At 57.4% G+C, this 23,357-nt stretch overlaps 1 protein-coding gene across 1 annotated transcript; it reads left to right on the plus strand.

The window, feature by feature from the left end:
- Window positions 1-1,822: 1,822 nt before the first annotated feature.
- TNS4 (tensin 4) lies at window positions 1,823-20,563 on the plus strand. The gene is made up of 13 exons (XM_037411595.1): window positions 1,823-1,959; window positions 8,317-8,970; window positions 12,954-13,398; window positions 13,612-14,042; window positions 14,914-15,000; window positions 15,552-15,671; window positions 15,952-16,044; window positions 16,445-16,522; window positions 16,986-17,057; window positions 18,227-18,395; window positions 18,832-18,900; window positions 19,115-19,141; window positions 19,696-20,563. The coding sequence occupies exons 2-13, from the start codon at window positions 8,457-8,459 to the stop codon at window positions 19,823-19,825; spliced, it is 2,235 nt and encodes a 744-aa protein (XP_037267492.1). The 5' UTR covers window positions 1,823-1,959; window positions 8,317-8,456; the 3' UTR covers window positions 19,826-20,563.
- The last annotated feature ends 2,794 nt before the right edge of the window (window positions 20,564-23,357 follow it).

Raw genomic sequence — 23,357 nt, forward strand, 5'->3', positions numbered from 1 at the left:
TGGAGCTGGGGCAGTGGGGTGGGGTGGTCCAGCCGGGGTCGCTCCTGGATGTGCATGCCCACGTGCTGTTTTTCCAAAGGAGATGATTAGCCCTGAACAACACATTTTATCCTAACGACACAGGGTCATTAGGATGACACAGGGTTGAGCTTACCAGGGTTGCAAACCCCACAGAAGAACATCGTCAAAGCCCAGATGTGCTCTGAGTGCAGGCCACAAACAACAAGACCAAAGCACAGAGGCACCTTGTGCTGCTGCCAAAACCCCCCAAAAGCCCTGGTGCTTTCCCTTCCGACACTGCCTGTAGCTGCTGCAAACGGCGCAGTCCTCTGTACCTGCCCAAGCACCCTGTGGGAGAGAAGATGCTCAGCTCGAGGGACCTAACACAGATCGTGGTTCCCCAACGTTACCCCCCGTCTGCTCCCTCCAGCCGGAGGCTCGCGGTGGTGATGCGTGTGCAGTCACAGCGATGCTGAATGTCCTCCAAGTTATAAATGCTGTCTGTCAAGGACCTCGTCAAAGGTGAATTTTACCAGCCAGGAAAAAGGAGAGCGGCCGGGCGATCCCTCCCCACTGCAATCTTGCAGCCGTTACAGAAGTGAAGAGGCTTTTTTGTTTACCCAGGGAAGTAAGGAAAGGAAAAAACAACCACTGATAAGTAAAACGTTGGAAAGATTGTAAAGTGAGATCAAGGAATTTAAAGGAAGGGAATTTATATGGTGTATTTCCTGATAAAATCGGACATTTCAAAGCATCCCTTAGCGGTGTGGCAATGTTGCGGTAACCCGAAAGCATTTATGGGCAGCAGAATAGGCAGTTCCCTTGAAAAAGGGTATTTCAGACACATGATTTTAAAGGCTGCTCCGTGGCTCTGTGCCCATTGAAACGGGAAGAAACCCTCAAGCCAAAACGTCCAGCAATACAAAAAGACGTTTGGGGATTATTTATTATCATCCGTTCCCAATGCGGGAACACTAAATGCAGTAGTCAGGCCTGGCTGCTCTGGGCTGGACACTCTGCACACACAAGTTAGAGATACATTTTAATCTGCTCCCTGTAATGCACCAGTCAGGTAATTGTGCCGAGGGTGTGGGCAGACCTGGGTCTTTTTTTAGATCAGGTCAGAGCAGGCTCAGAAGTCTACAGCCGCCCTTTAGCCAGACGGAATGGGATATCATTTCTTTCCCTTTACACCTAATTGGACCAAATTCACTCGTTAATGCAGCACCTGTGCCACCGAGGCAGTGACAAAGTGCCAGGTGTAACCTCTTTAAAGGGCTCTTCCCTTGAACAGATCCACCTGTGGTGCCCTCTGCACCAGGGAGCAACAGGCACCTCCCGAGAGTAGCAGACAGGATTGCAATGCTCCAGCTAGAGAGGGGTGAGTTGTGCGCTTTGTATTCCCTCTTCGTTTATTTTCGCAGCCTACAGCCCAACGTCGGGCGAGACTGAAGCACAGTCCCCCCTGTCTGTTCTCCCTCCATGTGCTCGTGGCGACTGCTGAGCCGCGTGGGATTGCAGGGGCAGAGCACCATCCTGACCCTTGGCACTCGGAGCATCGGATCCTCAGCTGCCCCAAGCGGATCCACCTTGCTCAGCACCAGCTCAAAGTGCCCCTCCTGAGCAGCTCTCTGCCTTCAGCCGCCGGGTGCCAGCAGGGTTTGGAGGCAGGCTGGCTTCTTGCCAGCTCAGCGCTACTCCGGGTTGTAATCCCAGTGTCTGGGTCTTCCCTCTTGCATCACACCTGGCCTGAGCAGGGCTGCACCCTGCGCACAGAGGGGCGGCGAGCAAAGCTCAGCCCAGGTGGGAGGGACTGCGCTCCTGTTAAATCCACGGCTCCCAGAGGACCCAGTCCTCGCACAGACTCACCCTTGTGCTCATTTTATGAGCTCAGGGTGCTCTTGGAGGTGTTGCAGCGAGAGCGGTGCACAGGAGAGGGGACAAGCAGCTGCAGCTCAGGTACCTGCAGGGTGCTGATTTCAAGGGCCATCTCTGCCTTTTCCATGTCTCTCTCAAGTTGTTTTTTTTTTCCTCGTTCAATCCTCCACGCTGATGTTATTTGCGGTATCAGCTCCTCTCTCCCATCCCTTCTCTTTCTTCTGCTGCTGCTTTGCATCTAGCTGGTGATTATTCTTGTGCCCTGAGAGAAATCTGTTGCAGAGATCTGAAAGAAGCCAAGACGTGGTTGTTCCTGCCTGAACAACACTGCCGGCTGGCAGAGAGACCAAGCGGTGTTTATCCTGGGTGGGGAAGGCTGCTGGATATTCTGTGAGAAATGGCACGGGATTATGCTTATTGCTCAGGCTAAGGTTTTGGACTTTTCTCAGGAGTCCATGGGTTTTATTTTATTAGCCATTACCTGTCTCATTCACCCAGTGTTTGAAGCCTATTTAAGATTTCCAGTGATGTTTGTTGACCGTGCAGCCGAACAAGCGGTGTCAGATGCTTCATCCCCTCTGCCTGAAGTGCGTTCAGCCTGCAGGAGCAAGGCTGCGATCATGTGTCTGTGCATGTGCACCCAGCTTTTCAGGGGGAGGCTGCGGTGTGCTGAAGTGTTGAGAGTTCAAAGGCAATCAGAGCGCCACGTGGTAGCAAGGAGTGTGACTGGCTGGAGGCAGTGGTTTACGCAGGGCTCGGTTGTTTGGTACTGCTGCATGTTCTTCAGCCGCTGACAGTCAGCAAGGTCAAAGTGTTGTGACTCAGGTCAGGATCAAGAGATGCTGTGAAACCAAACCCAAGGTTCTGAGGATCCGTCCGTGCGTAAGAGGAGAGCAGAGCATCAGGATGATCGTGTGGAAGCTGTGCAAGCAGGGCTCCAGGCAGGAGCGCTGCAGATACACGGCCTGTGTAGGCAGATGTTTTGGCAAGAAGGTGGAGGTCTGAGGAGGGGAGGAAGAGTATCTAGTCCCACCTTGGGTCTGTCCCTTGGACCCCAGAGAAGAGCATGGTCTGCTGCCTCACAAGGTTTCAGGCCCTGAGGTGCAGTGCTGTACACTCCAGGGGATGTGTTGCAGGGGAGTGCAGATGTACCGCATTTTCTGGAACACTTTTTAAAGAGTTCTGCAGAGCCCTCTGTGCAGCAGCTCTCATCCTTTCCTTCCCTTGGCACCTCTGAAATGCAGGGAAACAGCCTCTCTTATGCAGCTGCTTCCTTTGTAATGCTACTGCCTAATGTGGTCCCGCAAGGGGATGGAGGTGAGATCTACCCATGGTCTCAGAAGGAAAAAATCCAGGCTCGTGCTCCAAGGAGCTTGTTAGTGTGTCTAAAAAGTCTCACATTCCTCTAACTCATCTGAAACATTCCTAGAATTAGCTAATTTACTCTCTTTTTGGACAGACACCCTTGTCTAAAGATGCTTCCCGTGTCCACTGCTCACCCTGTGAAGAGGTGGAGGGAAAACTCTCCTGGGAGTGGGGGACCAGGCTCTGCTCCTTGTCTCCTACGCAGAGAAGCTCTTGCCAAAGGGGCAAGAGCCATCCCGGAAAAGGGAGCATGGCAGTGGGAGGGAGAGTTATCTGAGTAACAATTTCAACATTACTAATAACCCTCCTCATCCAAAACCCTGGAGACCCTTTCAGAAGTCTGAAATGTTGCTAAACAAGCAATGCATCAGGGCTGTTTGCAGGGGGATCGCTGGGGGACAATGGCTTCCACTGCTGGATGCCACCAGGTCATGTTGGAGTGCTTCTTGCTGCCCCAGCAAAAAGTCCTCTTTTGGCAATGGTCACACAGATGCTGCTCCATTGTGGGGCTCCGGGGGCTGATCAAATACCAAGAGTCAGCGATGCTGTCTGGGATTTCATAAAGGCTTCTTTTTGCAGCTGAACTTTCTAATTATTCTTGTTTGAGCAAGGAGGGAGGTGGCTTCGTCTGACAGTCGCCCCTTCTCCCCCCAGACGCTGGGAGGGCTGCCCCTCTTCAGGCACCAGCTGCCTCGCGCTCCAGGGGCTGGACCCCCCCTGGAGCTGGAGGTATATTCATATTTGCTATGTGGTACTGCTGCTCTCTCTGCTCTGCAGGCAAAACACAGCGTAACCACAGGAACTTTCTTCCTCAGCCTCCTCAGCACACCCTGCTAAGCTAGGCAAGTCGCCCCGCAGCCCTCACGATGATTAAGCTGGGTGTAATGAGCTTTGTGAATCCTGGGTGTCCCAGCAGTTCCTTTTGCTTGTTCCGGGAAGGGGATGTGAAACCAAATTGTGATCGGGAGGCTCCCAGGGCTCGCGTTGCAAGGAAAAACAACCCCGGCTTGCAGCTGGCTTTCCTGTTTTGGGGTCTCTGCGCAGACAGGGAACAAGTCTGTGTCCCGGCTCATATGTCTTTGCTCCAAATAACTGTGCTGGGACAGCTAGGGCTTTGGGTGCAGCTGCCAGGCGAAGCTGCGGCAGCTCCACCAGCACAGCGGTTCCCTTTGCCTGGTCTGCCGAAGACTGGGGAGAGCCAGTGTGGGCAGAGGTGGAGCTGGGGGTCCACATCGAGCTGCGCTCCAGCAGACGAAGCCAGGACACGGCCCTGCAAAGGGGGACTTTGCTCCGTGTTGGATCCGTAGGGCTCGGTCCACCTGGCTGTGCCTGGAGGGTTCTGGAAGGGCGTGCAGGCATTATCTAACAGCCGGGGTGTGTCGGGCATGGCCCTGGCCCAAGGGCATCCTGCTGCTCCTGCTGCCGCCCAGGAGGCACCCTGCAGCCCTCCAAACCCAGCACCCTGCACCCTGCCTCTGCTCCCCGCAGCCCCGCACGGGGACTGCGGCCCCAGTCCCAGCCCCAACGCCCCAAGCCCAGCTCCTTCCATGGCAGGGGGCTCTGTGTTTTCGTGTTGGGGGCCGCTCCTCCGAGCTGGGCTGGAGGTGGAGGGGAGGACTGGTATTAACTGGGCTGAACTGTAACTCCCGCCTCACCGAGCTGGGTCTGTTTGGTGCAACAGGCAGCTGCCTCACCAAGAGCCTTTACAAGCGTGTCTGTCTGCATCCAGCAATCTGTGACTTGTCCCCTTCATTTTAGGGGGAATTCCGTTCCATGGTCTGTTTCCAGAAGCAGAAACTCTGTGATTTCCAGTCTAGATGCGTTTCTGGCTGGTTTATTTCCATTTCTTCTGGTGCTAACTTTGTCTTAGCTCAAACAACAGTGCTCCTTCCCCCAGTGTCTCTGCACAGCCAGTAAATCCTCCCAGCCTGGGTGAAGCTGGCCAGCCAAGCCCTGGAAGGCACGTCTGCAGCGCCTCGGTTACCTCTGCCAGGCCTGCGATGCTCCTGCTGCTCAGCTTGCTCTGCTGCCGGAGCAAAAAGCATCGCACCTCGGATGCGGGATACAGGCTCCCTGCCTGGCTCATGGTCCTTGCACTCCAGCCCAGCCCCTCTTCCGTGCCCGGGGGGCACAGCTGGACACTGCCCAGCCTTTGCAGGGGCTGCGCCCCAGGGTGCTGCTATTTCTGATTGCTTTTGGAAGGTCCTGATGTCTGTGGTTTTTCTTTCTCGTGGCTGCACCACGCTGGTGGCTAACAGCTACCTGGTGATTAGCCTCCTTCGCCCAAGCCCCGGTTCTTCCAAGCAGAAGAGCCTGCAGCTGAGGCTTGAAATTCTTGTGAGGAGCCTGGGAGACCTCTCACTTCAACCCAGAGAAGGGAAGGGAGGAGAAATGAGGTTTGGAGGCTAATTCTGGCAGCATCAGGCACAAGAAAGATCAAAAACTCAGGGCAGGAATACAAGAGAGGAGGGAAGCTGTTGCGTGCATGCTCCTGGAACCCCCTGACAGTCCTGGTTCATGCATACTGCACGTTATTTCTGTACCTACTTAAATTAAAACCAGCCTTGTCTTGCGGACGCTGACTGGAGCCAGGCAGTTCTTCTCCCCGGGGGAGAATCCAATTTTCGCTCCATCTAGCTTGTGTTTTTGACCTGGAATGACTCTTCTTTTTATATTTAACAAATGTTCCCTCCAAGCCTTGTACCGTGCTGCACTTCTCACGGTGGTGCCTGCGGCATCATGGCACATACGTGCTCCAAGGCAGGAAAACAGAAGCGGGCAGACAGCTTATCTGGGATCCGACTGACCGCAGGGCAGAGCCGTGCAGTGACGGACCAGAGGCGATGGGAGCTCTGCGGGCAGAGCCCAGGCACGGCCAGCCCGGCCGGCTGCTGGGAGGGGGGAACCCGGGTCTCAGCCCCACGGCTGCATCCCCTCTGCCTCGGGGTTTGGGTCCAGAAATGCCGAGGAGGAGCACCACACAGGTGCTGGCCGTGGCACAGCCAGCCGGGAAGGCACCGTGGGCTACAGCACTGCTGCGGGCGCAGGAGGGACCCCACCATGTGCAGCCCGTGCTTCTCGCCCACCTGCTCCCGAGCCTGGGGAGCAGCTACCTGGAGGTGCAGCTCTTCCCACCCGTTTTCTGATCGATCCCTTCACAGCCATAGGGGTAACCTGCTCCGGACTCTGTCCTTCTCCCATCCAGGCTGGGGCTGCCTGTCTTTCCCCTTTGTAGCATTAACCAGTTAGTTAGAATTCAGAGATGCTCTGTGCCAGTATAACCTGCAACTAAAGGCACAACAGCTGCCTCCCGGAGGCACTTTCCTTCCTGCAGCACATGTCCTTGCTCCTGAGCCTCTTACGGAGCAGCTTGCCAGTCCTGTAAATAAAATCTATCAAAGGCTCAGGAGACACAGTGGGGTCCGGGATGGGAGGAAGCTAAGTGGGTTTGAAGTATTTATTCACTTCTGCAGTCCTTAAAAACCTCTCCTAGCTCTTTTGAGAGCGTTACTGGTGTGACTCATGATCCATAGCCATGCCGAGTGCCATATGCTGTGAGCAGCAGCAGACAGCAGCAATGTTTTGCTTCTAATTCCCTCATCTTCATGAGTCTGTGCTATTCTGAGTGTCTCTCCAGCAAGAGAAGAGGCTTCTTCAGGGTTATATAATTAATAGAGGGCAAAGCTGGCCTGTTCTGAGCCACCTCCGTAACAGCTCTCAACACCCAGCACGACAATTAGTCACCACTTACCAGACATGACGTACCGCGCCAGCCCAGCGCTCCTGCCTTCGCCCACGGGGGTTTATGGACTGGCTGCCCCAGAGCAACGTGTCTCTTTCTTAATCCTGTGACTCCATAGTTAATCAGTCTGAGATAGGTGAGTAAATAAGTCAGTCATTCAAGCCTGCTGCAGGAAAGGACAAATATTTCAGTAAGCGTAGCCTACTGTTTGTATGTATTACACATCAGATCCGCACAGGATATGGAGGAGGGAGCCCTGAGCTGTGGGATTAACTCCTGTCACTGAGACTTTGACTCTGGACATCCCGTGGTCCCCACTGGTGCTGCCCACCCCGAGGGCTGGAGGGGACAGGCACGCTCCCAGTGCAGTACAGCCACGGGCAATGTGCTTGGCTTTGATGTCCTCATGCACTGAAACGCTGGGGTTTGGCTGTCACGGTGGGTATGGAGCGGGACTGGCTTATTTTCCTCATCCTGACGCAAATGAGCAAGGTTCCCTCAGTGCGTTTGGTGGCAGCGAGTTTTGCCGAATGGCACGGCAGCCACCACAGTGCCGCAGACAAGCACGAGGGAGAGTGGCAGCCAGTGGGGCCCCACTTATTCACTGATGCAGTTAAACTTCCCCCACCTCCAAACAGCGTCCTGAGACCTTTTGCCCAGGACCCCCCAAAGGAAGCCCACCTTCTGCCGTGTTGGGTAGGTTTTTTTAAACGGAGCATTAAAAAAGTACTTCCTATCTAAAGCTAAGCCAGGAGCATTCCAAATTTAATAGCAATCGGATTCCTCGAGCGTCACCTCGACTGAGAGAGCAGCCACATCCACAGGCTTCCAGGGCTCAGCTCACATTGTACCAGCAAAATAAACCTTCAGATTAAACGTACACCCACTCACAGAACATGATCCTGGTGGGCAGCCCAATCTCTCTGGCCCACCACGTCCACCCTGCGTGGCGCTGGGCTCGCTGTCTACCGTGGCCTCTCTGGACAGCTTCTGAGGGTCTGGGTCCCGTGCAAAAGGTGTTACCAGTGATACTTCATTTCATTCTTAAACAAGAAAAGAAGCACCATACAAATAAAGTGGAATGTAGTTTGTAGGCCTTTTAATCCTGAAAAGCTGTTGCAAATTAATCCTTCTTGCACTTGCCCGGATGCACTGTGGCACCAGGAGCAGAGGCTGGAGGGGGGTGGAAAAGCAATACAGGATGACTTGTTTTCTTATGAGCTGAATTCCAGCTTTGCACTCCAAATCCTCGTTTTTATAGACTTTTCCGCTGAAGTCTGCTCCTGCCCGGGGCATGCCTGTGTAACCGCTCCTCTCTCTGCATTCCTTAGATTCTTCTTCTGCTTGAGACGCTGGATTGAAGAAGGGGTCTGAGGTCCCTGGTGGAGAAAGGGAGGCAAGGAGGAAGAGGAGGAGGAGAAGGAGGAGGTTTCCCTTGGACTCTTAAGCTGTCAAACCAGAAAACCGAACCATGTCACAGGTCATACAAAACCACGTGTTGCGCGTTGGACAGACTGTGTGTGTTTCCTCACAGGAGGAAACTAAGAGCTTGCACCCGGCGGGGTACCCGGGCTGCTCCGCGCTGCCGGTGGAGTACGCCTACTACTCAACGGAGGGCTGGGCTGACCCATCCATGATGGTGCGCAGCAATGCACGCCTGCTTCCCGGTGGACGGCTGTACGGAGCCCACCCCGTGTTCGAGCACGTGGCTGCCCACGCGCAGGGGAAGGGGCAGCAGGAGACCTCTTTGGAGAGACCCACTGCTCCCTATCAGCCAAAGAAGGAGGAGGACGACACCGGCACGGATCCTGAGGCTCACCTGGTGTCTCCTACCTTGGACATATCAATAGAAAGCCTGAACCAGCTGATTCTAGAAATCGACCCAACCTTTCAGCCACTCATGTGCAAGCCAGTGAAGGACACAGTCCAACCTGCTTCTCAGAGTGACACTGCTACCACCAAGAAACAAGATCCGGAGGCAATAGGTGAGGCAAAAGGCGCTGGTGGTGCGGTGGAGCCAGCGCAGCTCAGACGTAGTGAACACCAGCTGCTAGAGGCAGAGTGGAAGTCCAGGGCAGAGAGGTTGGCCCCACAGCAGCCCCAGTGAGCAGGATGAGGTGCTGTGCTCCTGCGGAGGGCTGGAAATGGGCATCAGTGACATCCCCCACCAGCCCCAGTGGGATCAGTGTGGGACACTGTCTCCTGCTCTCAGGGTTTCATGTAAAGGAGCAGAACAGAACGCTCTCTGCCCAGCTGGTGTGCTTGGGTGGCCTTGGCCTGATCACTTTTGAGATGTCTCCTGTCTGGCTAGCTCAGCAGGATCCAAAAGTCAACAGAGAGAACAGCCTTTACATCAACCTGATGTTGGTTTCCATGTGTTTGGAGAAAACATTTCTTGTTAGAAATGGGACTCGTAGCTCTCAGGAAACTCCTAATTTTTATTACCAGCAGTGACTAGAGACAGGCACTGACCTCTGGATGCGACGTGCGGCCCCTGCTCACCCCCAGAGCGGAGCCCCAGTGCTCCCGAAGGGCAGTGGAGCCTTTCCCAGGGTCAGGCTTGACCTGTGGAAGCACAAGGATTCGAAGCCAGATTTCCAAAGCCCTAGGCTAAGGTACTGATAGTTACACAACCATCCCATTTAAATGTTCCCGATCGTTTTGCCAGGGAAATTCTTTTTTTCCAGGGCTCGCACACTTCTCCAGCAGCATACCTGGCATACACAAGGCAGAACATCAGCAGCACATACCAACCCCCTCTTTCTGCCCTCGTGCCTGGGTGCCTTACGTGAACCCTTTTGCAACGCTTCCCTGTCATCCCTGCAATCTGAAGCTCTGCTGTGTGTGCTGCTTCTGATCCAAGCACTCTTGCCTGTGGCTCTTTTGCAGTGCGTTAGCTGCTCAACACGCTGTGCACAGGGTAACACCAGCAGACAGCGCGCTGCATGCCGCTGCAAGCGTTCTGGTGGGCTGGAGGACAGATCTGTGATTTGTTGAGGTGCCTGACAGCGGTCTCACTGATTCTGAAAAGCCTTATCGCCTATCCGTGTCTACAGACACGGAAATACCTTGAAAATCTGTCCCCAGGCCTCTTTCCAGGGGCAAACAGGAGGATGTTAAAGGCGTGAAGAAAATTCCTCCTGAGCCCTCACGCAAACATCTGCATGGGGAACGCAGGGCTAGAGGTTGGGAACATGCATGGGAACGAGGTGCATGTCTGCAAGTGCACTGAGCAGCAGCCCCGGCAGGTGTGAGGGTCCTGATGCTCCCGTGGGAAGCAGCTAAGCCGGAGTCGGGCAGCACAGGGGCTGGAGCGGTGCGAGCACGCCGCAGGGCTTGGGCCATTCCGGAGCAGACGGCATCCCTGCTTCCCACTGGGATGGAAGGGGGTGGCCTTGCAGATAAAATACTGTGACAAAGTGCAAATTCAGCTCTTGGCTCCTCAGCTAGTGTTTGGAGGCGTTCAGATGCCTCCCTCTCCTTCAGGCATCACTCAAGGGCTGCAGTCCCGAGCAGCTCAGCAGGTAGCATGCTAGTGGTTTTGAAAATTTGGCTCCAAGTGTGAAACCGAACATCTGGAAATCTGGCCCTGAATTCAGTGGGAAAAGCCTCACTTCAGCTTTCATTTTCTTTTAACAGCTCTTCTTTTGTACACAAACTTCCTACTGCTGCGCAGTGCCCCTGCTCACCCACCTCCTCCTGCTCCAGCCATGCGACCTGTGCCTCTGCCACTGCTCCTGCCTCTCGCTGATGGGAAACGCTCCCGTTAGGCTCCTGCCTCCCTTTTCCCCCCCTCGGCCATTGCAGAGGAGACCTCACAGGGCCCCTTTGCGCTTTCTAAATAATTTCCATGCTCCTTCTTTCTGCCTAAGGTGTAAGTTCCCTGCAAGCACGGCCACTTGCTGTGAGGGCTGCCAGGAGACTGATGATACCCAGAGTCCACGAGAGGGGCTTGTTCTTGTCTAGTGGAAGCCCTGAGGAGGGCTTTTATCGTAACAGATGCTGTAGCAATAGGAGATGCATTCGTGAAAGCCGCTAACACCCCCTGCTCCTGGAGGGGAGGAGATCATCTCGGCTTGCGTGACAGCTGGGCTCCGTGGTTGCGGCACTTTTGCCACTCCTTGATGCTGAAGAACTTGCCAAGGTCTCGAGCAAATATTTGAGGTTTAACCACACACGATAAGCAGGAGCGAAGGCAGAGAAGTAGGAGGCAAAAGGCCTCATTAGCCCAGCGCGCAGACGCTTTTCAGTTATTTCTTTAAAGGTCAATTAAAATCCCCATTTCTTTTCCCTTTTTGAGGGAGACATTGACAAAAAGCGCCCGGCCCAGAGCTTGCTGGGAGGGTTTGCACGCTGATACCGGAGCCAGGCGGCTCCGGAGCCTTCCCGAGGACAGGCTTTGGAGGAGCTGCCGGCTGCCAGGGGCGGTGAGGGTGTGGAGGGGGAAGGCTGCGGCTCTGGCTCCTTCCCGTGCGTGGTCCAGCTGCATCCCCACTGGGGACCAGCCCTTCTGGCTTACCCGGCGCCTCCTTGGCGGCTCTCCGCTGGCCATGCCGATCCAATCCCGTGCTGGGATCGGCATAGAGAAGGGGCTCGGAGAGTAACTTTTGTACAGACTTGTGCTTTTCCGGCTCGTCAAGCTTTATGCCCCAGAGGTCTGGTTGTTCCTCGCAGTAAACAGGGTCTGCAGTGCTCGGCAGCCGCTTGCCCCAGGCAGCTTCCCTCACAGGCAGGTCCCAGGGCAGGACCCAAGTACATAACCCCAACTGCCGGGGAACTCAGGGCTGTTACCAGCCGTTTTTCACTGCTGCAGCAAAAAAAAAAAAGGTTTTTCTCTCTCCAAGAAACACCCTTAAGAAGGGGAACTTTCCTGAACTCCATGGCAGGGCAAGAACCAGGAGCTGAAAACAAAGCTGGGCACGTTCAGACTAGAACGGAGGCGTGCGCTTCCAGCAGTGGGGGGGATGAACCACTGGAACAGCTTCCCCGGGGAGGTGCTGAATTCGCCATCGCTGCAAGCGCTTAAATCAAGTCTGAGTGTCTCTTGCTAAAAGGCATCTTCTAGCTCAGCCAGAAATGATGGCCTTGGTCAAGGAACCCAGTGACTGAGCATCGGGTACCCAGGCAGCCAGGCACATCCTTGTCTTGGCCCTGAGGTTTCACTGAAGCTCTTGGAGCAAGGGATGCTCTGTCCGATGTGCTCCCCTGTAAATGATGGTGGGCAGAAGGGCTGGGAGGTGCCTGGCCTGCCCCGAGCACAAATGGGAGAGCAGGAAGAAACCCCCAACAGGGTATGGGCACAGAAACTGCCTTGGGAATTATTTCTCTAAAGAGACTCGTGCAGGATGGGGGAGAGGAGGGGAGAGCAGCCGGCCTCTGCCCTGCGCTGGTGCTTGCTGGACACCTGCAGCTTCCAATTGCCCTTGTCCCGTGTGGCATCCCGCTGCCTCCCGCTCCGCAGCCACGGTGTGGATGCTCCTCCACCCAGCCAGGGTGTGCAGACCCACGTGCCTGCTGCCGTGGGCACCCTCCGAGCCTGATGTCATCCCTGGGGGGAGCAGCCAGATGTTTTTCTCTTGAGTCAGGTACAACCAGAGCGGCTGCTGGAGGAAGCACCCGCCTCTCCCTGCAGGTCTCGGCAGGCACCGGCTGCGTAATGCTGGCGGGGGGGGTCTGTGCAGTCAGACATGACCGCAGGTAACCCCCCTCCCCGGGGAGCCTGCCAGCGCTGGGGGGGGGGGGGGTGGGGGGCACTGTGGCTTGGTGGCTGTGAGAAAATCAGCCCTCACAGGGTCTTAGCAAAGGCCGGTGGGGGGCCATGGGGGGCTCCCTGGGCCCAGCAGTGGCAGGGCAGGCAGAGCAGAGCCGGAGTTAATAGCGAGGAGAGCAGAAATGCGTGTCCCTCACAGAGCTTAGCTAACGAGAGGCAAACACTGAATCGGTAACGATCTCCTCTTTCTTCCTGCAGACATCAAGTACATAGAGATGACACCAGGCAGAGGCACGTGTGGGGAGCTCTGGCAGGGCACCCCCCACCCCCCACCCATGCCCTTCTCAAGGTCCCCCCAGGGCAATGCCTTCCAGCCCCAAAAAGGGGGACTCAGAAGCAACTACAGCACCAGCAGCAACGTGGTTTTCTTGAGCCCACCCAGCCCCGCGAGCCCCCGGGCGGCCACCCCCAGCTGTGCCGCCTCCCCGACCTGCAGCAAAGGGACCGAGTGCATCGCCGTGCCCCGGCAGTGCGTGGCTGGCCAGGTGGACAGCATCTCCTATGGCCCCGGCGCGCTCAGCACCTCCCCGGGCTTCGACAATTTGCTGAAGCCTGTGCACGTGGTGAGGGCCCAGCAGAGGGGCAGCTGGGTCTCCCAGCTCTCCATGAGCCCCGGCTCGGACACCAGTTACATCCTGGGAAGGTAAATGCCGCCTTGTGTCGCAGTCTCAGGCTGATGGTGGGGATGGAAGGGGCACAGGGCAGTTACCCCAAGTACTGCTGTCCAAGACCTCCTTCCTCATGGTGGGAGTCGATGCCACACAGGGCTGGGGATCCACCACTCTGGGGGGGCTGTGCATCACATCCCGGCGAAACAACCCCCCCGATCTCCTTCTGCTCTGTCTCCCTCTTGCAGCAGCACCCACTCGCTCCACAACGATGACTCGGATGCTCACCCTGCTGCCTGCCACGCTGCTGACTGCCCATCCCCTGCCAGCTCCCTGGGCAGCCCCTGCCCACCCTCCCCGAGCATCAGGTCCAACTCTGGAGAAGTTTTTGGCCTGAGTCCCCACCAGCCCAGGGCACCCTGCGCCACCATAGCAAACACCTCCCCATCCCAGAAGGGACAGGCCAGCAGCTGCCCCCCCTCCATCCTCAACTCCACAGCCGACATCCCAGTGCTGCTGGTCAACGGGTGCTTGGAACAAGGAGATGCATCTTCCAGGCCGGCCAAAGCCCCCCCAGCTTCTGTCAAGCAGATCCCCCTTCCCAGCTGCAGCCCAACCTTGAGGCTTGGTGGCCTGAACAACGCGCTGTCGGCACCAGCACTCTCCTGCGTCTCGGACAGTAAGTCACCTCCCTGCCGTAGGGCAGGGCTGGCGGGGGGAAGGAGCTGTAGACCCCAAGAGCAGCCAGGAAAGGGGGAGCGAACACCGTTTTCTACTCTGGTTTATCTGTGGGTTACAGACGTGAAGGACGGGAGGTCCTGGCTGGAGCTGGAGATCCTCACTGGATCTCCACAGGGTTGCAGAGCGCTCCAGCTCTTTGCTGATGACTCTGCATCTCAGGGTTTTGCCCACCAGGGTGCTGGGGTGTGTGCTCAGAAGGCAGAAACGCTCTGGTTCCCTCGGGAGATGCAGGTACACTTACTTATTTATAGCACCTGAGAATGAGAACCGTCCTTTTGTCATTTCATGCTTGTCTGTGGGCCCAGAATGGGTGGGGAGGAGGGGTTAGGGTTCCAGTTTGCTCTGGAGAACATCTAAAGATGTTCTTTAAACCAGAGTTTACAAGGTCCCTCATTCAAGGGTAAACACTAGGGCTATTGTTCTTGGGAGGAGATTAGCAGAGGCAGCTCTCAGAGCAGAGGGTTTTAATTGGGATTCTTAGGGGAATAGCAGGAGAGTTTCGTGGGTCAGATCCTCAGCTGGTGTAAGTCCCCATGGTCCAGTGGACTTGTGCGGGGCTGGGCAGACTGGCACTGCTGGGAGATTCCATGCGCTGCCTCTCCACGCTCCATCAGCCTGCCAAGAGAGATAATTACGTGGAGAATGAATTATTCTGAGGAGCAGGGAGGAAGCTCTGTTCAAAAGGATTGGAAAAAAACCCTTCAACCCTGGGCAGCCTGCAGAGCGGTATCTTTGCTGGGGCTCTGCATGCTCAGCGGTGTCTGCGGTGAAGGTCTTTCAGGACCTTGACACCATGAGGTCTCTTGCAGGTCCCCTCAGGGCTGGGCAGCCAACCATGAAGTTTGTGATGGACACGTCGAAGTACTGGTTCAAGCCGAGCATAACGAGGGACCAGGGTAAGGCAGCCAGCGTCTCTGCTGGGGTAACCCCGTCTCAGACTTGCTGGCTGCAGGACCGCAGCCTGTTCCCCGTGCTGGAGTTCGCCCCCGTGCAGCATCTCGGTCTGGCTCTTGCCCATGATGACTGAGGTCCCATGGGGACCTGGTGGTGGCACTTTATAGTGGGGGCTGATGGGTGTGGAGAGACCCCCTCACAGGTCTAGGGGGAAGGCTCAGAAATACAGGTTGTACCACAGCCCCTCTGACCCCCCTCAAGTCCCCCAAAGCTGCTCCTGCCTCTGTGCAGCTACTCAGCACGGCCTGGGCAGGGGCTGGCTCTGTCCTGGGGACCACAGGGACCCGTGAGACCACGCTGGGGCCCCTCGTCTGCAGGGCCACTGCAGTCGGTACCCGCACGAGGGACATGCACGTCCTCGGCAAACACTCCCGAGTATTTCTCGCTGCTGCCAAGGAACGACTCCCCGCGAGAGCATCGGCCGGACACGAAATGCAACGCGGGGAGGTTCCACCTGTTTTGCTTGGCTGAGCCTCCGCCTGTGCTTTGACAGCGATCCAGCTGCTGAAGGACAAGGAGCCAGGCACGTTCGTGGTGCGGGACAGCACGTCGTACCGGGGGTCTTTTGGACTGGCTATGAAGGTTCCCGTCTCCCCATCCGGCAGCCAGACAGGTACAGGGACTTGCTTGGAAAGGTGGGGTTTTGCTCTGAGGATTTAATTGAAACTAGTCAAACCAAAGCAAGCCAAGAAGCTGCAGGACTCCGCTTGTGTGACAAACACTGGCAGCAGCATCTGTGCACCCCCATCCCACCCCTGCACAGGGGCTGGCATCGCACTCTCCATGCAAAGCAGAAGCCCCAGTGGATGCCCTGGGATGGGGCCCTGGGGCGGGCAGGGGTGAAACAACGGTGCTTGTGCTGATGCTGATGCTGCCTTCAATCCCGCTTGCAGGCGACGAGAGCAGTGACCTTGTCCGGCACTTCCTTATCGAGTCGTCTGCCAAAGGGGTGCACCTGAAAGGAGCCAGCGAGGAGCTGTATTTCGGTGAGGACGGTGCCATTGCCTGCAGCAGCCCTGGCAGCCCCAGGAGCTGTTTCCAAAAGCCCCTCGAAGCACCAGCCAGGTCCCCCTCAGCATCCCTGGCAGCCCCAAGCCCCTCAAAGCACCGGCCGGGTCCCCCTCAGCATCCCTGTGGTGTGTGCTGTACAACCACTGGCACAGGGACCCTCCGGCCCCAGGGTCCTGCTGGTGAGGCTGTGGTAGGGGTCTCCAAAACAGACACATGGGGCGGGGGTTGCAAAACCCACATTTGTGGCTGTGAGGCCCCACATAGTCCAGTTTAGCCCCCTTCTGAGCTCCCTGGGACACTGATGTGGGGCCAAAGGTGGGTGGGTGGGAGGTTTTGGGTGCCAGGACCCCCCTGACTCATGGTTCTGTGTTGCAGGGAGCCTCTCTGCCTTTGTCTATCAGCACGCCATCACCCCGCTGGCACTGCCCTGCAAGCTGAGCATCCCCACCCGAGGTAGGTGTTACGGACAGGATCGGTGCTCCGAGCCTTCCTTCCTGCCTGTCTGGGGAGGTAGGCGAGGTCCTGCAGTGGGGAGGGGGCTGAACCCGGGTACCCCTGCACTGGGGCTGACTGCCCTGGCTGCATGTGGAGCAGGGACCTGCAAGAGCTGGCTCAAGTATGAGACGGCAGCGACTTGCTTCTGCTGGGGATGGAGGGGGGTGAGCAAAGCAGCGGGGGGCAAGGGGCCACTGAGGGTGGGCAAGGAAAGGAGGAGCAGGGAGATGGGAAGCGAGCAGAGTCAGGAGAGGGAGGCAGAGGAGAATTGAATTAATTACTGCTCTAAACCCCTGCAATTTAAGTGGTCCTGGGCTTTTGGGCCACCTCTTGTGAGATAAGGAATCACTACCCAGTGCAAAGCGGTGACCCAGAGCAGCCTGACCCGTGGCATCAGTGCTCCTGCGTGTCGTTTGTGCAGACCTCGCCGACGGCGAAGACAGCCCTGACTGCGCTCCCGAGTCCACGCCATCCCTGCTGAAGAAAACCGCTGGTGAGGAAAGGAGCAGGCAGCTGTCACCGGGGGACAGTCACGCTGGCAGTAGCTAAGCTGAGGGCGTACACCCGTGCTTTGGGCTTTAGCCCTCACCTATCAAACACCAGGCTCTATGTTTTTTTATATCACCCATTCTGAGACCGTTCACAGCAGAAGCTGAAAAGCCAGCGCTGCCCTTGGGGCTGTGCAAAGAACCAGGTCACCCCAGCGCATCCGTGGGTGCCGGTGCAATGTCCCCCTCCTGGCTTTAGCACCAGGCTGGGGACACCTGCAGGTTTTCTTCACATCCTCAGATCATGGAACCTGATATTTTTAGAGAAAGGAGACTTTTGGTTCTCACGACGGTGAAGTGAAGCTTGAGAACACAATTCTTGAGGTCACAAGGCTGATAAAAGACCCACAATTCCCACAATTTTCGATAGCCCCTGATTTTTAAGCTTCTCCTGATCGGCTTCAGCTGGTATTGAACATCTGGAGTTTCTAGGAGAGGGATGGGGCAATCAGGGGCTGGTTAAATTGCTGAGGGACCTTATAGGAGGCACGTGGAAACAGCACAGCAGGACGGGGAAGGGTCTTTGCTTCTCTTCTACACCTGGGTGCCCCCAGCCAGGGTGCAGCAGTGGGTGGGCTCCGGGTGAGAGCAGAGAGCGATGGGCAGGAGACCATGCGGATGGGTCACGGCACAGTCGAGGGAGTCGGGAACCACTTTGTTTTGCTGGAAATTCTGAAAAATAAGTTGGCAAGCTGAAAAGTTTAGTTTGACCCAGAACAGCCTTTTAAACAGCTCAATCAGCCTGAAATGTCATGTTTTAGGTTGGCCTTCAGCCGTTAGTTGGCTTGGGGTATTTCTGCTTTTCATTAAAGGAAATATGTAATAAACAGGAAAAAAAATCCAAATATGACATTTAGAATCCGGAAATTAAATACTTTGACTTTTAAAACAATTAGTGCAAAGCATTAAAGTAAACCAAAATAAATTTGCGAAGAATTTCTGAGTCACCAAATCTTTAATTTTAATCAAAACAAATCTGACCCACGTACGCGTCGGGTTCCGCAGGAGGATGCCTGGGACCCAGCCTTGGACCCGGCCCCGTGGTGCTCAGCGCGGTGAGACGCCAGCGTGCTGCGGGGCCGGTGCTGAGCCGGGCTCTGTGCTCTCCTTGCAGTGTGCAACGTCTTGTACCTCAACTCGGTGAACATGGAGACGCTCACGGGAGCCCCGGCCATCCAGAAAGCTGTCTCCTCCACCTTCGAGCTGGAGACGCTGCCCACACCCACCCTGGTGCACTTCAGGGTGACGGAGCAGGGCGTCACGCTGACGGACATCCAGAGGAAGTAAGAGCTGCCGCCGCGGCCGAGGGCTGACGGGTGGCAAGGTGCAGGGCAGAGTGGAAAAGCGTCTCGCCCGTGCCCACCCAGCGCCCTCCTTGCGTCTCAGCCTGCCCGCCTGCTGATCTGCAGCGCGGCAAGGAGAACTCGCCCGCTAGCACAAACCCGTGCTGCAAGCCGGGGGGGGTGGGCACGACCCCCCCTGTTACAGCACCGGGCACGATGCTGCTGGCGACATCTCAGGAGTGGGAGGCAGGAGCTGGTGGAACCCCCCACCAGGAGGTGCCGGACAGGAGGCACCCCGGGGAGCAGGACCCCACACCCCCCTTCCCCAGCAGCCACTAATTCTTCAAGCCGGGCTTCAATTTGCAAACGCCCGTTTCTCCGAGCAGCTTCTGCCCAGGGCTTCCCTCCTCTAACGCCAGGCTCTCCTCCCCGACAGGGTCTTTTTCAGGCGACACTACCCCTTGGCTGCCATCAGGTTTTGCGGGATGGACCCTGAGAACAGAAAGTGAGTAGTGGGCTGCCAGCGGGCTGGGGGCTCGCATCCCTGCGCTTCCCAGCTGCTCCCGTCTCTGCACCGCTTCGAATCCCAGATCCCAACCGCCGGCTGTGCAGCCCCTGCGCCGGGCTGGGGTTTAGCTACGTGTAACCCTGGGGTTTGCGGCTGATGGGATGAATTAAATTCCAGCCTTTGAGTAAATCCAACTCTGCTTTTCCCTCAGGTGGCAGAAGTACTGCAAGTCCTCGAGGTAAGAGCCACGCGGGGACCTGCCGTGCCGGTGGCTACCGGGGGGAGATGCTGCCTGGCCCAGCCTCGCCTCCCCAGCGGGTGCATTGCAAAGCTTTGCTGGGCAGCCAAGAATCGAAGCTTAAAAACGCAGAGGGGATGCAATAAAAGTTAAGGTGGCGGCAGGGTGGGACGTGGGGCAGATGGGTGAAGCTTTACGGGGGTTCTTGCTCAGTAGGTTTTGATGGGGGGCTTGGCTGAGCCCCGTTCCCTGCATCCCCTCACGCAGAAAGCCCCCATCCCAGTCCGTCAGCCTTCCCAGGGACTCGCGCACTGGGCTCGGGAAGCGAGTTTCTCTCTGGCTCTCCCTCGCATTCATGAAACTCTTTGCAGCTGGGGGAGCCTTGCCAGAAACGCTTCTCCCGGCTGTTTTGCTTCCAAGTAAACGTGATCGGGGAGCAGGCCAAGGTGGAATTGCTGGAACCGGGATTTTGCTTTGTGACTGGGGCTAGTTTAAGCGTATTCCTTTGGATTCCTGGATGCAAACTGAATAAGTCTCTCTCCCCTTTTTCAAAGGATCTTTGGGTTTGTGGCCAAAAGCCAGACAGATTCGGAGAACCTCTGTCACCTGTTTGCAGAGTACGACACGGTGCAGCCAGCATCGCTTGTCATCGACCTTCTCTGCAAGCTCCTGCCAGGCCCGTAGAGGACAGAAACCCCAGGACAGCTCAGGGCTGGCAGCTGCCACACGCTGCCGAGCTTTTGCCGCTCCCCTTTTCCTGCTTCTGGGTTGCATTTTGGCAACGGCTCGTATTTATATATTTTTCTTACGCACTGTCACGTCAAGAGTCTCAAAGATTTTATGCTCTGGTGGGATACGTTCCTCCGAGACCCTCTGCGGGGCATCCCCTGGCAGTGCTCGCTGCGGTGGCCAGCGCAGGATGGTTGCCCACGGGGAGCTGTGCCGGGCTGGGAGCGGAGCTGCGGGCTGGGAGCTGTGCTTACCGTACGGAACCGCTGCCTCCTTCGCCTGGCTCTGGAGAACTGAAATGTTCTGGCTGAGATTTCTACTGGCAGCGGGGGATGCCTATGCTTGGGGTGTGCAAGCTGAGGTCCATTCAGTGGAGCTGAGCTCCCACCTTTGGGGACTCAGGCCCCCCAGCACCACGGGAGGGGAAGTTTGCTGCAGGCAGAGGGGGTTGACCAGCATCAGGAGGCGGTTTTGCAAATCAAAGCCTATAAAATCATTAGGCCCTGCTGAAAACTCCTGCTTCCCTCAAAGATCAAGAAGCATCAAAAGGCAGAAATGTCAGAGCAGCGTGGTTTTGCCTAGTGCTGGTAAATTCTCCTGCCCTTTTTTGCAACGCGGGGTTACAGGCTAGCTCAACCTCCAGGCATCACAGCAAGCTGAGAAATAAATGTTGACATTTTCATGACAGTAAAACATTGGCTTTTTGGAAATGACTTGCATGAATTTGGGCCAGATCCTCAGATGACGTAAATTGGCGCAGCCTCGTGGAAGTCAGCGCTGCCGTGATTTACACCAGCTGAAGATTTCGCTTTTGCTGTAATCGCGGAGCGGCTCCGAGCCCACCATGCAGTCGCCTCCCTTGGCACTCGCTTACCTGGTGCCTCTGCATCGCTTTAACGTTGCACCCTGCGCTAACGAACCCTGCGCAGGGGTATTTGCAATAAAGCAGTGGCTCGTTCGTCTCACCACAAACACCGCAGCGGTGTTAGCGACTGACCGACGTGACTCTGCTCGCTCCAGCTGCCCAGCGTCTGCATGCGCTGCACATACAGAAACAGTCGCTCCCCTCCAGCCGAGCTGTGGCAACGATAAAAAGAGATACTGGGGTAACTGGGGGAGAATGGGGGGAGCACCCAGCTCCAGGATGAGAAGCTGACAGCTCTGGCCCCCCCAGGCCATCTGCCCGAAGCTCTGCTCGGCCAGAGCCCAGCACCCAGCCCAGTGGGCTCCGTGTGCTTGTGCCGTCCCCGTCCCCGTTCTGCGAAGGTGCAGGGGAAGGCGGCACCCCAAGGTCATGGGCAGCTCGGGGGGACACGGCTCAGCCCCAGCGCCCCGGGCTTCTGCATCCCCAGGCCCACAGGGACCCCAAGCCCCCTGGGGTGTACAGGATGTGACCCGCTGCAGTGCGCGCTGCAGCCGGCAAGGGGCCCCAGCACAACACCATCTGCCCTGCCTGCACCCTGCCTGTCCCCTGCCTGCACCCTGCCTGCACCCTGCCTGTGCCCTGCGCCCTGCCTGTCCCCTGCCTGCACCCTGCCTGCACCCTGCCTGTCCCCTGCCTGCACCCTGCCTGTCCCCTGCCTGCACCCTGTCTGTGCCCTGCGCCCTGCCTGTGCCCTGCCTGCACCCTGCCTGTGCCCTGCGCCCTGCACCTGCCTGCGCCCTGCCGGCACCCTGCCTGTGCCCTGCGCCCTGCCTGCACCCTGCCTGTGCCCTGCCAGCACCCTGCCTGTGCCCTGTGCCCTCCCTGCGCCCTGCCTGTGCCCTGCCGGCACCCTGCCTGTGCCCTGCGCCCTCCCTGCGCCCTGCCTGTGCCCTGCCTGCACCCTGCCTGCGCCCTGCCAGCACCCTGCCTGTGCCCTGCGCCCTCCCTGCGCCCTGCCTGTGCCCTGCCGGCACCCTGCCTGTGCCCTGTCGGATCCCTGCCTGTGCCCTGCCTGTGCCCTGTCTGATCACTGCCTGTGCCCTGCCTGCACCCTGCCTGCACCCTTCCTATGCCCTGCCTGTCCCCTCCTGAGCCCTGCCAGTGCCCTGCCTGTCCCCTGCCTGCACCCTGCCTGTCCCCTGCCTGCGCCTTGCCCACCTGCTGGGAGAGGTCAATAAGGGCAGTAACCAACACTCATTAGGGCTGCGCTGGCTGCAGGAGCCCGGCCTGGGACGCCGCGGGGGTTGCAGCCCACGAGCCAGCGCTGCTTTACGCCGTCGCCTTTATTGCGATGCTGCCCAGGACGGCGGAGGCAAGTGCAATGGGAACAGCAGCACGCCAGGGCTTTGGCTCCAAATGGTGTTTGGGGGGGGGATCACGGTGCTGCCCCCGAGCTCGGCCAGCGCCGTCCCCACATGCTGCTCCTTGCATCGTCAAACCTGGGGTTTTTGACGGTTTGGAAAAAAACCAAAACTCTTTTGCAGAACTCCAGCCACAACGGGGATGGTTCATCTCCTGGGGAACGGCGCCGTGGCTGCTTTTCCCCGCTTTGGGACCACTTTGGGACAGGGAACGGGCCCATCGCCAAGCGCCGTCTTCCACACGTGGAATTTTTATTTTATTGAAAACCCTTTTCCAGTGCAGCGGAGCTGGAGCACGGGCGCAGCCACCACGGGGACAGCTCAGCCAAAACCACCTGGATTCAGGAAAAAACAAACAATTCTCTGAGCTCCTCGTGGCTTCCAAAGTTTGTCCCAGGCTTCCTGGAAGCGCAGCTCTTGGTTTTGGTTCCTGGGTCCAGTTCCAGCCATTTTGTAACAAACCCAGCCCCTGTCCTGGCCAGGCTCACGCGTTTGTTCCTAGCAGCCTGTCACCGGTGGGTGATGCCCCGTGTCCCCAACCACAGCAACACCCTGAAAGCCACCGATGCTGCGATGCTCTCCCTGGTGACAGGGACACGGATCACACCAGTGCCCCCCTCCCCGCACATGTGGGTGCACAGACACACGTGCACTTGTGTGGGTGACACACAAAGCCCCACCATGGCTCTGTGGTGACACCGGGACAGGTGGCAGCGCGGTGGCCGCAGGGGTTCCCCCACAGAAATGTCCTCACCCTGCACGTGGGATGAGAGCTGCTGGCTGCTGCAGGTGGAACTTTGCTCCTGACACCATGCAGGGTAGCTCAAGAGCCGCCACCGGACAGTGCCGGGGGTGAGCATCACTGCCCGCCTCCCCCATCCTGACACAAGGGGGTCCTGCCACTGCTGCCCAGCACCCCCAGCACATCGAGGGCATGAGAGGGTTCGGTTTCCTCCTGTCACTGGTTTTCTGGTGACCTCCAGAAGAGGGAAAAGGCCACAACCTTCCCTCAGCTGACATGAAAGAGCTGGGGGGGGGGGGAGGGAGGCAGGTGCCCCCAGCCTGCAGCCGTCACGGGAAGGTGGAATCGCCCCCCCAGGCCCTGTGGCCCCAGCCCCCACGCTCCCGGCAGCCCAGCAGCAGCTCTGCCAAATGCACACGCGCATGTTTCTCCAGCCGAATCGGTCCCCAAGCCCAGCCC

The sequence above is a fragment of the Falco rusticolus genome, chromosome 18 (genome assembly GCF_015220075.1).
Source record: "Falco rusticolus isolate bFalRus1 chromosome 18, bFalRus1.pri, whole genome shotgun sequence".
In the NCBI taxonomy this organism is placed as follows: Eukaryota; Metazoa; Chordata; class Aves; order Falconiformes; family Falconidae; genus Falco; species Falco rusticolus.